Genomic DNA, 15,612 nt, shown 5'->3' on the forward strand with positions numbered 1-15,612 from the left:
TGTTCCTGCCAACCTGTCGCCATGTACAAAAACACTTCAACATTATTTTACTTACCTTCATGAATTGCACCGATACTGGAGTCTGTCTACATAAACCAGGCTTTGTCTGCTTACTGTAATAAGTCATGGGGGAGTCCAACATCAGCCAGCTGGCAGCAGCAGTTTACACAGAGACACAGAACCGTTTTTCAGCGAGCGAGATGGATCACCTCATGGACACCTACGACCTGGACTATGGCGTCCCCCCCGACGAGATGCCCGACACCACGCAGGGCCAGGCCTTCTTCGTGGCCACCATTGTCATCGGCGTGGTCCTGGTGTGCATCATGCTGGTGTGCGGGGTGGGGAACTTTCTTTTCATCGCCACGCTGGCGCGATACAAGAAACAGCGCAACCTCACCAACCTGCTCATCGCCAACCTGGCCGTGTCGGACTTTATCGTGGCCGTGGTGTGCTGCCCTTTCCTCGTGGATTACTACGTGGTCAAGAAGCTGTCCTGGGACCACGGCCTGGTGCTCTGTGCGTCTGTCAACTACCTCAGGACGGTGTCGCTCTACGTGTCCACGAATGCACTGCTGGCCATCGCCATAGACAGGTAGGTTCCCCACAGAAGTCTCTATGATGCCTTTCATTCGTGTGCGTGTGCGTGTGCGTGTGTGTGTGTGTGTGTGTGTGTGTGTGTGTGTGTGTGTGTGTGTGTGTGTGTGTGTGTGTGCACGCACGCGCGCGTGTGTGTGTGTGTGTCACATAATGACAAAGTAAATTAAGTACCTCAAAATTGTGCCCATGTACAGCAAACATACTTAGTTACTTTCCAACCACTGCCAATAGGAACTTGCTCAGCATACAGTTGGCACTAACTGCCATAACATTCAGAGAGAATTAAATTACATGCAATGCAATGAAATACCCTTGACGGCTTCTGTGACACTTTAATTATCTTTGTTTTGTAGAGTGAGAATCATTTGTCTTGAGAGTCTTTTATCTAGCTAATGGTGTTTTCAACATGTCAACAGAGATGCTCGGTATTGTAATTAATAGCACACACAGGCCTATTAGCCGTGACATTGCATCCTATCACAGCCCACACGATGTCTGTATGACAATATAGATACAAAGTGTTGGACTTTTACAGAGGAGAATTGTCATGCAGTCGAAAATTATTTTGTTATTTGCGCTGAGTAAATGGTGGCAATGTGGAAAAGCAATTCAGAATTATGTCATCAGACTGGGAGCACATCAAAGAACACTCCCCCTTGCTTTTTGGTCAGTAGCCATGCCCCAGCCTAGAAACTTAAAGGTGCATGAAACCCTAGGCTGATTTTGTAGTTTGTTTTCCACCTCAGGTTAAAAACACATAACACTGACCTTATAGACGGGTTTCCGAGCGACGTCATCACAGAGCAGAATGCGCAATCTGCGCATGCCTGGGGGAAAGGCGCGTTCGAAAATACAGCCCTGAGCGGCAGTGAGCGCACTGGCCAATACAAACTAATAGGCGAGTGTGCTCCGGTGCGTAATTTCCAAACGCACCCATAGGCTTACCCCCTCCGCTGCGCGGTCATATCCTCTCAATGTTTACAAACATGAAACCCGTCTATAGTACACACTGATGTAAGCAGCCCAGGCTGCCCAGCTGCAGGTAATCAAATTAGTAATGGGTGTGTTAGATTGTGTCAATACTGTCTGTCATGCTTGCACATTGGCATGCCCTTGGCCCTGGACACGCCTCTGAAAATGTGTTTGGTGCAGCTGTGCTGCTTACGTCTGCCGTGTTTTTAATCTGCTGTAGTTTTTAACCTGAAATGGAAAACAAACTACAAAATCAGCCTGGGGTGTTTCATACACCTTAAAGGAACACTTTACACAGCCATGTTCAACCTATATGGCTGTGTAATTGGCTTCTATTTCAGCATGATAACTTTCCAGGAAGAGAAAGGATGTAGTTTCTATCTTGGAATCCCCATTGATGATGTCATTGGTAGGCAGGTTTCTGAACTGTCCACAGACCACTAATGAGACCCACAGTGAGTAGTAGTAGTAAATGAAGTTGAAAATGGGTGAAGTGCTCCTTTAAGCACCACAGGAAAAGTTATCTGCTGCATCACAGCAGATAACGTTTATCACTCTGAATTTCAGAATTTCAGTATAATGAATAATGGATCACCCAATATTGAGCTTAAATGTGACTCAAAGCCGGTGGCCAATCGTTATTACATTAGGTGGCACAGTGCACCATATGAGACTTCTAAGTGGGCTATTTGATTGCACTATATTATGAATTAAGTTCTTGGCTCTGCAAGATGTCTAGAGGGTTTTTTCAGGCAAAAGACCCCTTAGCTGAGAGAGAGATGAAGCGGGGACCCCCAGAATAGGGATTTTAAGGTTCAAGCGGTTAATGTAAAAAAAATACAATTATAATATATATATATATATATATATATATATATATATATATATATATATATATATATATATATATATATATATATATATATATATATATATCTTTTTTTTTTTTTAAGTTCCTATCTTCCTGCCAAAGATTTGGCAGTAAATATCAAATGTTAATAATTATGAAACAGTCTGCCTTGAGTCCACATTTAACATAATGCAATGGCGTCTCATTAGTGACCTATAAGTGGTGCGTATCAGACAACTAGCAAGATAAAAATTAGCATGTGTGCACCAGTTACACATATAGCAGTAAAAAGAAAAAAAGTGATGCATTTCAATGTGTTTCACGTTTCGGCCCTTCGCTCACTTTATCAAGGTCAGTCTGGCCCTCTGGAGAAAGCCACCCGTGGTCTAGAATAACTTGATATCTCTCTATCTTCCCTCAGGTACATGGCAATAGTGAACCCTCTGAGGCCTCGCATGAAATACCAAACAGCGTACGGTTTGATCACAGGTGTGTGGATCATACCCGTCCTCATCTCGATCCCCGCCGCCTACTACTCTGAGACCATGCAGCTGTATCCTCACGATGGCGCCGGCGCCGCGCCTGCACCCGTCCACAAGGTGTTCTGCGGCCAGATCTGGCCCGTGGAGCAGCAGGCCTACTACCGCTCCTACTTCCTGTTTGTCTTCGCCGTGGAGTTCGTCGGGCCCACCGTCGTCATGGTCGTGTGCTACGCCCGGATCTCCCGCGAGCTCTGGTTCAAGAACGTGCCGGGCTTCCAGACGGAGCAGATCAGGAAGAGGCTGCGCTGCCGGCGGAAGACGGTGATGGTCCTGATCGGCATCCTGACGGCGTACGTCCTCTGCTGGGCGCCGTACTACGGCTACACCATCCTGCGAGACTTCCACCCCACGCTCATCACGCGCCAGAGGAACTCGCTGGTGGCCTTCTACGTGGTGGAGTGCATCGCCATGAGCAACAGCATCATCAACACCTTCTGCTTTGTCAGCGTCAAGAACAACACGGTCAAGTACCTGAAGAGGATTGTCCTGCTGCGCTGGAAGTCCACCTACTACGCCCCGAGCAAGACGGTGGACGAGACGGACGTGAGGACGTCCAACATGCCCGTGACGGAGGAGGAAATGGAATGTGTATGTCTGCGCTGAAGAGACTGTGTTATAATGGTCAGACACTATAAAATGGTGGACAATAGAGCGTAATAGTGGGCGTCAGGTTGAAATCCCATTCATTTCTCTATAGATGTTTCAGAAAATCCTTCTATTAAGAATTATTTTAAGCCAAGGAATCAAGTCAAACTGGCTCCGGGTGAATCATCATGACCACAAAACATTTGATTCTGTTCATAAACGTATTTGGAAAACGCAAACAAGGGGAAAGTACAAGACTGATATTTTTCACATACATTTAACCACTACTTGACCGTTGGCTCTGTGCCTGGTTCACAGTTTTCCCCCCTTCTACCCCAAACCTCTTTGCAAAAAGAGGTTTAGAGGTGCTACGCTTCAAGTGGTTCATGTAGTTCCTTCCTATCACACAAAAGATTGGTGGCCCCCCTGTAGTAACTCAGAGGACCCCATAAGGGCCCCGGATCCCCTGTCGAAGACCTGTCTAAACAAATCAGACTTTCAACTGCAAAAAATGGTGTGAACAACCTCTACTTATACATGTTCTTATTTGTTACAACATAATGTGAAGGAACTACTCGACCTTTCCAAAGATTCCAGCCAAAACGATTGTTTAGCTTGCTTCTTATAAATTGTTGTCTTTATTAGAGTATGTTTATTGTTAATAGTGTTGTGTAATATTGTAGTTGACTGCGAGTGATTTTCATTGATGATTTGCGATCATATCTCCGGGCTATGGGGACAAGGAGGTCGAAACTCACGTGACATTCGCGTGGAGGAACGGTCAAGTTTCCATAGTAACGTGACCTCCACCAATCAGAGACGTCGACGTCATCAGATGTTGCACTCTAGCATTGTGGGTAGTGCAGTCCTTCTGACATTGTGACAGAAACCTTTAGCATTGTGGGTAATGCAGTACTTCTGACATTGTGACAGAGTGTCTTTTTTTTCAAACTATATTGATTGCATACAGCTTCTATAGTAGCTTCTATAGGAGCATATAGCCTCATGTTACAACCAGGAGCCCTGTGGCAAGTCTACGTTGGATAGTTTTTTTTATTGATTGATTCATTTATTGATTGATTGAATACTTTATTGCGACCGTAGGTCGCACTTACTACAGAAAGCTGCTCCAGGTGTCCGTCCGTCACTCCGTCACTCCGTCACACACGTCACACTTTTGCCCTGCTCATATCTCCGCACCCATTGCCCCGATCCATGCCACATTTTGCACACACACTCCTTACCTGCCAAACTACACCCTCCAAGGACCCCCGGAGCTCCAGGGACCCCCAGCTGCCTCGGGGACCCCCAAGTGTAAAAAATGAGCACATGTGGACAAATTACCAAATGACCACCCCAACGGGGCTGCTCACGGGGCATTCCCGGGGACCACCCACTCCTGGTGCTCCAGAACGGATGCAAAAGTGGTGGCGCCCCCAGTGGAGGACCCCCTGCCACTGCAGCTCACATAAAATGCCGTAACTCGGGGGCTTGCCCCCCACAAACAATCCCTCCTTTCCCCTATAAACACACTCTCTCTCCCACACCACACACACACACACACACCAACAGCTCTTGCCTGCACACCTTTGCTTTTGGTCTGCCATACGACTGCTGAAACCTTCCCGCAGCTTTTCTTTCTTTCAGGACTTCAGACAAACATTCCTGGTAAGACACTGCCGCCTCATTACACGTTTTCTGCCCACATAAACGCCACCATGTCACAGCTAACCCCACATTTAGACCACCAAACAAAACTATCCATTGCCCACACAACTAGGAACCAATCGCCGTTACAGCCCTCTTCTGTATACATGTGACCTACGGTCGCTTATCTCCCGATTAGGGAGTCTTACTGGTTAGTCAGAAATCTAAACAGCACAAGGAACAGACATTAAGGCTAGAAGGAAAACACAAAAAAGTCCTGAGAAGTGGTTTCCATTGTGGTCTACATACCATAAAAAATAACACAATAATACTATGTCAGAAATACAAAACAATATATATAAGGAGAAAAAGGTAAAACCTCGGCAGTGAATGACGCCTCCTTTCTATGGGAAAATTCTCGTGAAAGATGTTTTTTCAGGCTAGTTTTGAAAGAATCCAGTGATTTACATCTTCTACGGAAACTTGCTGTGATGCTGTTTTTGGACGACATCTGTAGCGGCAATTATGCAGCCATTGTGTCGCGATTTTGAACCCTGATCCCTAATTTGGGCATGTCTTTATAGATGTTGGCTCCCATTATTGGTTGGAAGCTTGTAGATCGGCTAATTGTTTTAAACATGTTTGAATAGGGCCTAAGTGGTTATATAAATTAAGTGTATGTTTTATGTTATCTGTCAAAAATGTTTTTTTTTATGTATTTAATTATTTATTTATCTATGTATTATACATCAAATGTTCTTAAAAAGAAACATTAATCAAATCTAATTGATTATACTATTTGGCACCTTTTGACAAAATATTTGTCAAAACATCGGTATCCGGTTCTCAAAAAAAAAATCAGGTCAAGGACCCCAGAATTGATACGAAGTTGGCTGCGGACTGCCCCATTTGAACAGATTTTGTGCCAGGGACCCCCATAAAATAAGATTAAGTACAAAAGAATGCCTGTCGATACTGTAGGTGGGGAGAGAGAAACTTTTTAGGGGGCTTGTCCACAGAGAACAGCTGTGAGTATCATGTCCATACAGCGTAGCTGTAAACAAGGCTTCTCATGGTTGTGGTAATGATTCAATGTTGGGTCGTAATCACTGAAGTGCGAAGTGTATATCAGAGGTCACGCAAGGGTTTTAAAGTGCCGGTCACAGTGTCCGGAATGATTACAGTTTATCAGACATCTGATAAAAATTACGGACATAATCATTTTTAGTGCATGAATGACAAGCAAGTGCATAAACGTAGCCAATAACAACAGTTAAGGCATTATATTTGGGACTGAAAATGATTTGAATGTAAAGGAGTAGGCTACAGAAAAAAATATAGGCCTACAGCGTCATCTTGCATAAGGGGATTAATTAGGCTACAATTGCGAAGGTTGTGCCCATGGATGATTCTCAAAGTGTTGCATCATTAGTTTCATGCCAACACATGTTCTTCATAATAATGAGCAATAGCCTAAAGCTGCGCAAATCTTTCATAAGGTTGATTGATTCATCTGGCCAGCAATTAATCAAAATATAGGCTACTCACAGGTATGGTCGCATGGTGACATAATAATATGTCGGTAGTTGAATAAGCTTTTGTGGTGATCTTCTACCTCCTGACTCTCCTCATAAAGAATTTCAATTCAAGTGGTGATTTGCGGTTTTACGGGGTGTGTGCATTCCAACTTCCTGGATGAACCTGCATGCTACGTGACCTGGCGCTGAAATGGACTACTGCTGCCTCTGATGCTTCATCTTCAAAAGCATGTAAATTGTTCTTGATTTATTGTAAGACAATTTTGTGTAATCATAAAAATTTCCTTGACAGTTCCACACGGAACGTCAAAGTAGCCTTCTCCTCTGAAACAGAGCGGCTCTGCTATTTCTCCAACGTTAGTGTGCGTGCGAGAGAGAGAGACAGAGAGAGAGAGAGAGAGAAGCAGCCACAGCGAGGTGCAGAGAATTTGAAATGTGTGCATGATTGCAGACAGTGATCCAGGTTGTCCGGAGGGAATTACGTTTTTGAGTCTTGAAAAAAAAAAAAACTGTCAAAAGCAGCAATTACCGGAGATCCACATTAATGGTCAAAAACCTCCTAACTCCACTTGAGCTGTATTTGGGTAAAGTGATGATAGTATAAGGACACATTCAAGTATCTGACAATGTATGGAGTCACCATTGATGAGGCAGTACTGTGTTGTACAGGGTCTTTTTTTCCCCCTTCATTTCCTGAAAAGTTTATATTTTGGATATAATTGGTTTCTGCCCGACAGCAGAAATATACACTGCATATATACCTGTATATAACTGTTCCTCATTTGCTGGAGACCCCCTGGAACCCACTCAAGGACCACACTTTGATAAGCGCTGGTCTAGGACCCAAAAATCTGCCATCGGTCAGGCTCTATGAACGAAGCTGGTACAGTACATGGAATTGTTCTCGCTTGTTGACGTTTTTGAATATTTGAGAACACAAGGAAGCACAAGAAAAAAAAGGTCAAACGAAGCAGCAACATTGGATTATGAGAATAAGGATTGTATTTTAGAAGCGATATTTGTTAACCAAGAAAGATATTAGTTACTGTACACTTATGTTTAAGAAACAGCTGTACATGAATGTAATGGTTTGGTTGTGCCATTTGTATTTTACTCATAATGTTGTAAAGAAAGAGCAGTCTAGAAAGAGCTTTTGTGAATTTTGTGGTTTCAATGAGGTTTTGTAGCTTTAATAGGAAAATGTTTGTATCGTTATTTTCTTTGTGTGTGTCTTTAATACGCAGCAGCAGCACTTTCATATTGAATACTTAGTGTGTTGTGGGTGAATGCAGTGTCGGTGTGTTCAATAAAACAACAGTTGAAACTGTTCTGAGATTTTGTCTCTAATGAAGTGCTTCTCAAACTGTTTCATGTCAAGGCACGCACGCACGCACGCAGGCAGGCACGCACACACACACACACACACACACACACACACGCGCACACACGCACACACACATGCACTCACACACAATGTTTGAAGAGTGTCCCTTTTACTTTTGCTAATTATTTCAGATAATGTATTATCAAGTGGGCTGGGCTACATAGGTGGCCGCTTGTGCTAACATGTCATTCTGAATATCTTTGTAGACAACGAACAGTGATGATCATATCGTCTCTGTCGGGGGGAAACCTTGTATGTCCAAAACAAAACAAAAAACCTGTTCCGATGGAGCCAATGTAGTTTTTATTTAGTCACAAGCTCCTGTTAATGCTTTTCATTCGTTCAATATTTATAAAACCCACAGACACACTTAACCACCTTCACTTAAGGAAAGAAGCTCAAAATAGCAAGCTCTACAAGCTCACAACGCATATAAATTGGCTATTTTTACTACTTTTGTGAAACACTGTAGTACGAAGATGTAGGACATTCATAAAAACAAACAAAAAAAACAACATGGAAATACAAGGTTCCTGTCTTTTTTTTATTTATGTATTATTCACACAATCTATGCGTGTGACATACAGTACATAGCCTGGTTCTCAAACCTTTTCATGTCAAGGGAGAATAGCGCTCAGGATTACAAGCTTAGGCAATTGGCACTGGGTGAAAAATGGGCTACAAAATCGTGGGATAACATTTTTGAAAAAGATAAAATAATAATCTCAATCATTCATTCATTATTCACCCCTCAAGGACCCCTGGGACCCCACTTTGAGAACCAGCATAGCCGCGGGAAGTACTTTAGACCGGGGGGGGGGCGGTTGTCAGGGGGGCAGAGTACCAGTACCCCTCAAATAAAAGCTATTACCTTACAATATATTCCAAACATGCTCTTGCGCTCTGGGGTGACAGTTATGAATTCCCTCATGTCAACAACTCGATAGACCCTGGCTGAGGCTATTAATTTATCCATACAGGTGGTGATGTGTCAACGCTAGTTGCTTCTGTGCTTTTCTTTGATTTGGGCCCACTAAAGACATCAGAAATGTGTTTCTGTGCCATGTTGTAAACAACCTGGTTCATGCTATCCCCCGTGCGTAAAGTAAACACTAAACAGGAAACAGCGGCAGACGCTGATTCGCGATGATGATAATACAAACAAAAAAGGTGTAGTTTAATACAAATTTCTAAAATAGACCTATTTTCTTTTATTCCCCAAACCCAGTCCCATTTTTTATTTAGATGAATAATGTGACAGATGTTTTTATTTTCATTACATTGTTTCAATGACCAAGGACCCCTGGGGGTCACTTTGATAACCAATGGTCTACAGCTCCAGAATGAAGAGACAGGACAGGATTGATAAGGGGAGAGGCTCCTCCTCATGGCCGGGTGAGGAAGATTAGGAGAATGAAGATGAAGAATGGACCCCTTCTCTGTCTGGTAATCCTACACTGTTACTACTGTACTACTTTACTGTATCACATTAATCCTATAGTGTCCTTATTCTGGGCATGGAATTATAGGGAAACATTCTGCGAAAATAGTAGATCGAGAGGCTACAAGCTCGCAACACAACGCGATGTGAGCTTGTAACTCAGCTATTTTCGGTGAAGAGATTGGGGTGGAGAGGGGGAAAAAAAGAGGTGACCAAGTATAGAGCCCTGGGAGACCCGGTCAACTAAGTATAATGTCATGATCCGTGTCATGTTCCATGTCGTTTTGTTGTTGTGTTCCTTGTTTCTGAGTTATAGCGTTTTACTTTTGAGTTGTGTTCCCTAATTTTGAAGTCATGTGTCTTCCTTGTTTCTTAGTTTTACTTTGGGTTTTACTTTACACTTGTGTAGGCTACCTTTATTTTGGAGTGAACTTCTAGTTTTCAGTCTTCCTTAGTTGCTGCTACATGTCTTGCACCATGTCTGCCCAGTCCTGTCATTAGCAGATATTATTGCTCACCTGTGTCTTGTTTAGTTCTAGCCCATCCCATCCCAGTGTTGATTGTCTGTTGAGTTCACCTGCGTCTAATCAGTCCTCTGTCTATTTAAACTCACCTGTGCAGTGACAATGTGTTGGTGTGTAGTTCCCTGTGAGTATCTTAGTGTTTGTAGACTCCTTGAGGCCTATTATATCTGCCAGTGTAACTTCCCAGTGCCTTCCTAATTTATGTTGTACTTTTTGTTCTCCTTGTTAGTTTTTTTTGTCATAATAAACTGTTACATCTGAACTGCTCTGCCTGAATTGGCCTGTCTGTCCTGCACTCGGGTTCCACACTTACTTGCACGTGACAATATAGGGTCTTAGTGGTTAACAAGTAATCATTTTAATCGAACAGATAGTCTTTGTTATCTTACATTGGTACTTTGTAGTCTTTGGTATGTAATAGTGGTACTGTGTAGTCTTTGGTATGACAGCCATAGTTCTTTGGACACTAACCACATGGCCACTCACTGAGCTGAGTGTCCATGTGACCAAGACAAGAGTCAGTTATTCCTTTTCTTACAGAGTATACTGACAATCTTTGCATTTCTTCTGCAGAAATAAAGCCAGGGAGAAGAGAGAGGATTGGGAGGTCCTTAACCTGACTCAATGACAGTGCCCTCAATACCATCATAGCTGTCAAAAAACTTCTCCAAAGTGAGTGACACCCACAGCCACAACAGGGAGCGGCCATGATCTGGTACCACTCACATTTAGAACAAACAAATAAGAAGGGTTTACTTTAGGTATTGCTCGCAACAGAAAGATCAACCCACAGGTTTTCTGTATTCACCTGTTTCCTAGGCTGTGTGTTTTCCACTTCCTGTCGATTTGATCCAATTAAATCCAATGAAACTGGTCAGATGACCAATGATATCCAATGAAATCGACAGGAAGTGGAAAACACACAGCCTAGGAAACAGGTGAATACCATTCAGCACCCGAACTGTCGGCTGACAACGATAACACACACTTGTACAACAACTGGTCTTTTTTCCCCCCATCTGTTGTAACCACTTAAAACCCACGGAGGTCCTCTAGTCCAGGGGCCAACACTGATATTTTCACAAATTGGTACCACCTAAGGTGACCGTAAAGTTTTTGTATTTTTGTCTTCCTACATGTCTCTAGTTTATATTTTGGTATGATAACCCTTCCAATCTTGTAGCTTAATGGCAGTTATCACTACCTACTGGCTAATGTATCCGGTAGGAGACACAAAGTAGAATCTTTGTGTCTCCTACAGCCGGGCATCAAATTATTGCGACAAAAAACAAAATATATCCATGTATTCAAGGCTTCATGGGGTGTGCAATTGATAACTTCTCAGATTTTTGGTGTTTGCAAAAAGACTGCTTTCCATAAGCTTGTAAAAGTTTACCCTCCTTCGGTCCAGGGTGGTCATAGCTGAATGGGTAGAGAGTCCCCCTGGGAAACCTAAAGAGGAGTTCACCCAAAAAAATATTTATTTTCTATCAATTGCACACCCCATGAAGCCTTGAATACATGGATATATTTAGTTTTTTGTCGCAATAATTTGATGCCCGGGTGTAGGAGACACAAAGATTCTACTTTGTGTCTCCTACCGGATACATTAGCCGGTAGGTAGTGATAACTGCCATTAAGCTACAAGATTGGAAGGGTTATCATACCAAAATATAAACTAGAGACATGTAGGAAGACAAAAATACAAAAACTTTACGGTCACCTTAGGTGGTACCAAAATATGGCTTGGCCCCTGGACTACTCCATGGCTGTAGGTCGGCTAGTATTTCCCTCTATGCAACAGGGAAGGGCATTCCTCTTTGAGTGACCGGCAGATGCTTGGCTTCCCATGGCCTGGGTTAGAATCCTGGGTGTTAACATTGTTAGTTCAGTCACCTTAAATGCTTTGAAAGGCCACCACCACCGTTACACAAAACCCTAATAAGACAAACCCAGTGAGTTGTATTAAGATAATATTTCTTTTAACTTAAAGGGTTAGTTCAGATTTTTTTAATAATTTCTGTAGGAAATACTTCCCATTAATGTAGTGGTTGCAAAGGTATTAATTGATTGCCCGAGTCCCGTGGTCTGAGTTATGGTCCGTTTCTGATAAATATGAAGTAGTTCCGGTAGATTAGTAGATTTGGTGGGGGCCGCTCATTAAAAATAAATTAATTTTAAAAACAAGCGTCATTTGTATTGTTGACCTATTTCTACCATATAGAGCAGGTTTCGTTCAATTTCGACCCCTCTGTCACATGGTACTAATGTTTGTGTCCAGAATCACTGCGCCGCGGCAGCCTACTCACGCACAAAATATATGACACAAAAAATAGTACCATGTGACAGAGGGGTCGAAATTGAACGAAACCTGCTCTAGGTAGAAATAGGTCAACAATACAAATGACGCTATTTTTTTAAATTAATTTATTTTTAATGAGCGGCCCCCACCAAATCTACTAATCTACCGGAACTACTTCATATTTATTAACGGACCATAACTCTGACCACGGGACTCGGGCAATCAATTAATACCTTTGCAACCACTACATTAATGGTAAGTATTTCCTACAAAAAATACTCAAAAAATCTGAACTAACCCTTTAAGTATTTTTTATCAGATCTAACCCAGGGTCGGCAACCTTTTTGTTTTTAAGTGGCCTTGTTTTTATGTTGGGGCGGCAGTGGCTCAGGGGTAGAGTGGCCGGGTAGAGTGAACTGGAAAACTGCAAGGTTACCAGTTCGATCCCGGGCTGGGCCGCTCCACTAGAGTTAGTGTCGAAGTGTCCTTAAGCAAGACGGTGAACCCCTAATTGCTCCCGATGAGCAGGTTGGTGCCTTGCATAGTTTCCTCCGCCATCGGTGTATGAATGTGTGTGTGAATGGGTCAATGGCACAATCAATGTAAAGCGCGGATAGAAGCGCTACATAAATGCACCATTTACCATTTTATTTTACCATGTTTCTTGCATCAGTGTACCCTATCAACATTAAGAGCAATTTTGACATTTAAAAAAATCTAAATTAAATATTTCCAACTGATTTTGATTGTCCATATCATTTTTTTAAGAAACATTTCCTTTCACATCAGAACACTGATGATCATTATGCTCAGGAATAGCCCCACCAATCTCGCAGACACAGTTAAGAGGAAGCATACCTTTCCCGGACCAGTGGTGGAAGAAGTACTGACATTTGTTAAGTAAAAGTATCAATACCACGTGCAAGTGGCACGTAACACATTGTTCTCATCTTTAGTCTCAAAGTGGCACATACAGTAACACATTGTTCTCTGAGCCATAACTGAGCTTGAACAATCATTGAGAGTTGTTGGCATGTGACATAGGCTACACATAATGCTGTGAGATGCACACATAAATGGTGGTAAATGGTGCAATTATATAGCTCCTTTATCCAAGGTGCTTTACAGTGTGCATTACATTCACCAATTCACTCACACATTCACACACTAATGGCGGAGGAAACCATGCAAGGCACCAACCTGCTCATTGGGAGCAGTTACAGTAGGGGTTCAGTGTCTTGCTCAAGGATACTTTGACACTGACTCTGGGGAGCCCGGGATCGAACTGGGAACCTTCCAGTTCCCAAACTGCCACTCTACCCCATGAGGCATGCTCATTGTCTCTCCAGCTCCTTTATAAACAGCAAATACATTTTCAGCTCAGTAGCCTTTACCTTTTTATCCAATCAGGAGACAGAACTCATAGAGGATATAGGATAAACGAGTGAAATTGGAAGTGATGACACAAATTAAGCAGACAAACTTGGAACTGGAACACTATGAAATTGAAGATGATAAATGGGCACTCTCTCCTGATTGGATGGAATTGGCAACCGGCCTGAACATTTATTTTCTGTTTACTAAATGAGCTGGAGAGACTGTGAGACCCCTGTTACTATACACACTATACAGATGACACACTATAGCAATGATTACTAACAGAATATAGAGCTTTAACTTTTTCCACAAAAATCTTTTAGTTTTAACCAAAATATGACTCACAGTACCTTTTTAAATTTAAAGGTAGACCGATGCGGCGCCTCTTCGTGCCATGGCTGTTCGGAGTGTGTGCCCGTTTGGCAGCTACCAATTGCATGGCTTCCGGAGAGACATACCACTTTGATCTATTTCTGTCTGCGTAATGGTAAGATGACTTTTTGGTGGCTTATTGTATGTATATATTTCTGCCTCCTCTGTTTAAGCATTATGTATTTATAGAAAAACTAAATTATTGTCTGGAGTAATGTGACTGTTGGGGATGGATTACTGCCTGGAAGAGTTCAGGGGGGCCCTAGCCAGAGCCTTTGCATGAATTGTCGCTGTTATTAACTTGGCATTTCTTGTCAAAAGGCTTAGTCATTCATGTCGATAACAAGAGTCTCAAAGGTCCTACACTGACAACTGAAGGAATATACTTAAACATTCAATTTGACTCTGTCACAAGAAATAAACCACCAGGATACCCTTTTAAGTGCATGTTAATCCTGCCAGTTTATCTGTAGGACTTAAGATGGGCATAGAAAAAGTGCAAAACAGCATTGTTTTGAGATGCAGGTGTGTTAATATGGTGATGGTGTTGTTCTGTGTAGCCTATGCATGTGCGCTGTAGATCCTCAAACTTTTTAGCTCGAGAGCCAAAAGAGAAATTTTGATGTCTCTCCGGGAACCCAAACATAGTTCTAAAAAGGATATTTACTTTTGATCCATAAAAAGTTGTCTGTGACCCACACATGGGTCCCGCCCCCAGTGTTCACTGCTCTAGCAGTTGAAATTATAGTGGTTAGTGTGGTGTTGAAGGCAGGTCAGTGTACCATATGCCGGGGGGTGGGGGGCTTTTACAAGGCTGTGCCCAGGAGGCCCACTGTCTCCTGATGAGCTGCCTATGTGCATAGCTGTTGTTTCAGAACAATGGACAGCACTGGTGTTGTTTCAGCACCATGGACAGTGCTGTATGTTGTGTGAGTGGTTAGTACGCCTCATTCTTGCTCGGGGCATATATCAGGCTATTATAACTTTATTGTTGCAGTATTGCATGCAACTCGGACAGTTCCGGGTTGTTACCCAATGTACCTCGTTGTTTGCATCACTCTACAGGGCTTGTTTCAGACACACGGACAAAAAATAGAAGTCTGCACACTGATACCTTTCAAAAGCTCCCAATCGAGGTTGTATTGATCAACGTTTTGACAATCGACACACAGTCGTCTTCCTCCTTATGACAGTCTACTTACCGTCTGTGTCCACGCGTTAATCGATACAACCTTGATTGGGAGCTTTTGAAAGGTCTCAGTGAGACTGTTGGTCGTAAGAGGCTTCCAACAACTTATATTATTGGTAGGTGGCAAATATGGCAAATATGGCTGTTACTTATACCCTTGAAGGGCCTTTAGGTGTTTGACCAGGTTTTTTTTGCAGCACCTTGTAAATATTTGTATCTCTTATGTGGAAATAAATACATTATTTGTGGCACAAAATAATTAAAATGTATACATATCTACGATATCAAA

The 15,612-nt window shown here is 42.6% G+C and overlaps 1 protein-coding gene across 1 annotated transcript; it reads left to right on the forward strand.

Annotated features, from left to right (window-relative positions):
* Positions 1-212: 212 nt before the first annotated feature.
* Positions 213-3,567, forward strand: prokr1b (prokineticin receptor 1b; the record flags this gene model as incomplete). Its single annotated transcript, XM_084076386.1, has 2 exons — positions 213-595; positions 2,844-3,567. The coding sequence occupies 2 exons, from the start codon at positions 213-215 to the stop codon at positions 3,565-3,567; spliced, it is 1,107 nt and encodes a 368-aa protein (XP_083932512.1).
* Positions 3,568-15,612: the final 12,045 nt, after the last annotated feature.

This window comes from Gymnoscopelus microlampas (genome assembly GCF_963454915.1).
Source record: "Gymnoscopelus microlampas genome assembly, chromosome: 13".
NCBI lineage: Eukaryota > Metazoa > Chordata > Actinopteri > Myctophiformes > Myctophidae > Gymnoscopelus > Gymnoscopelus microlampas.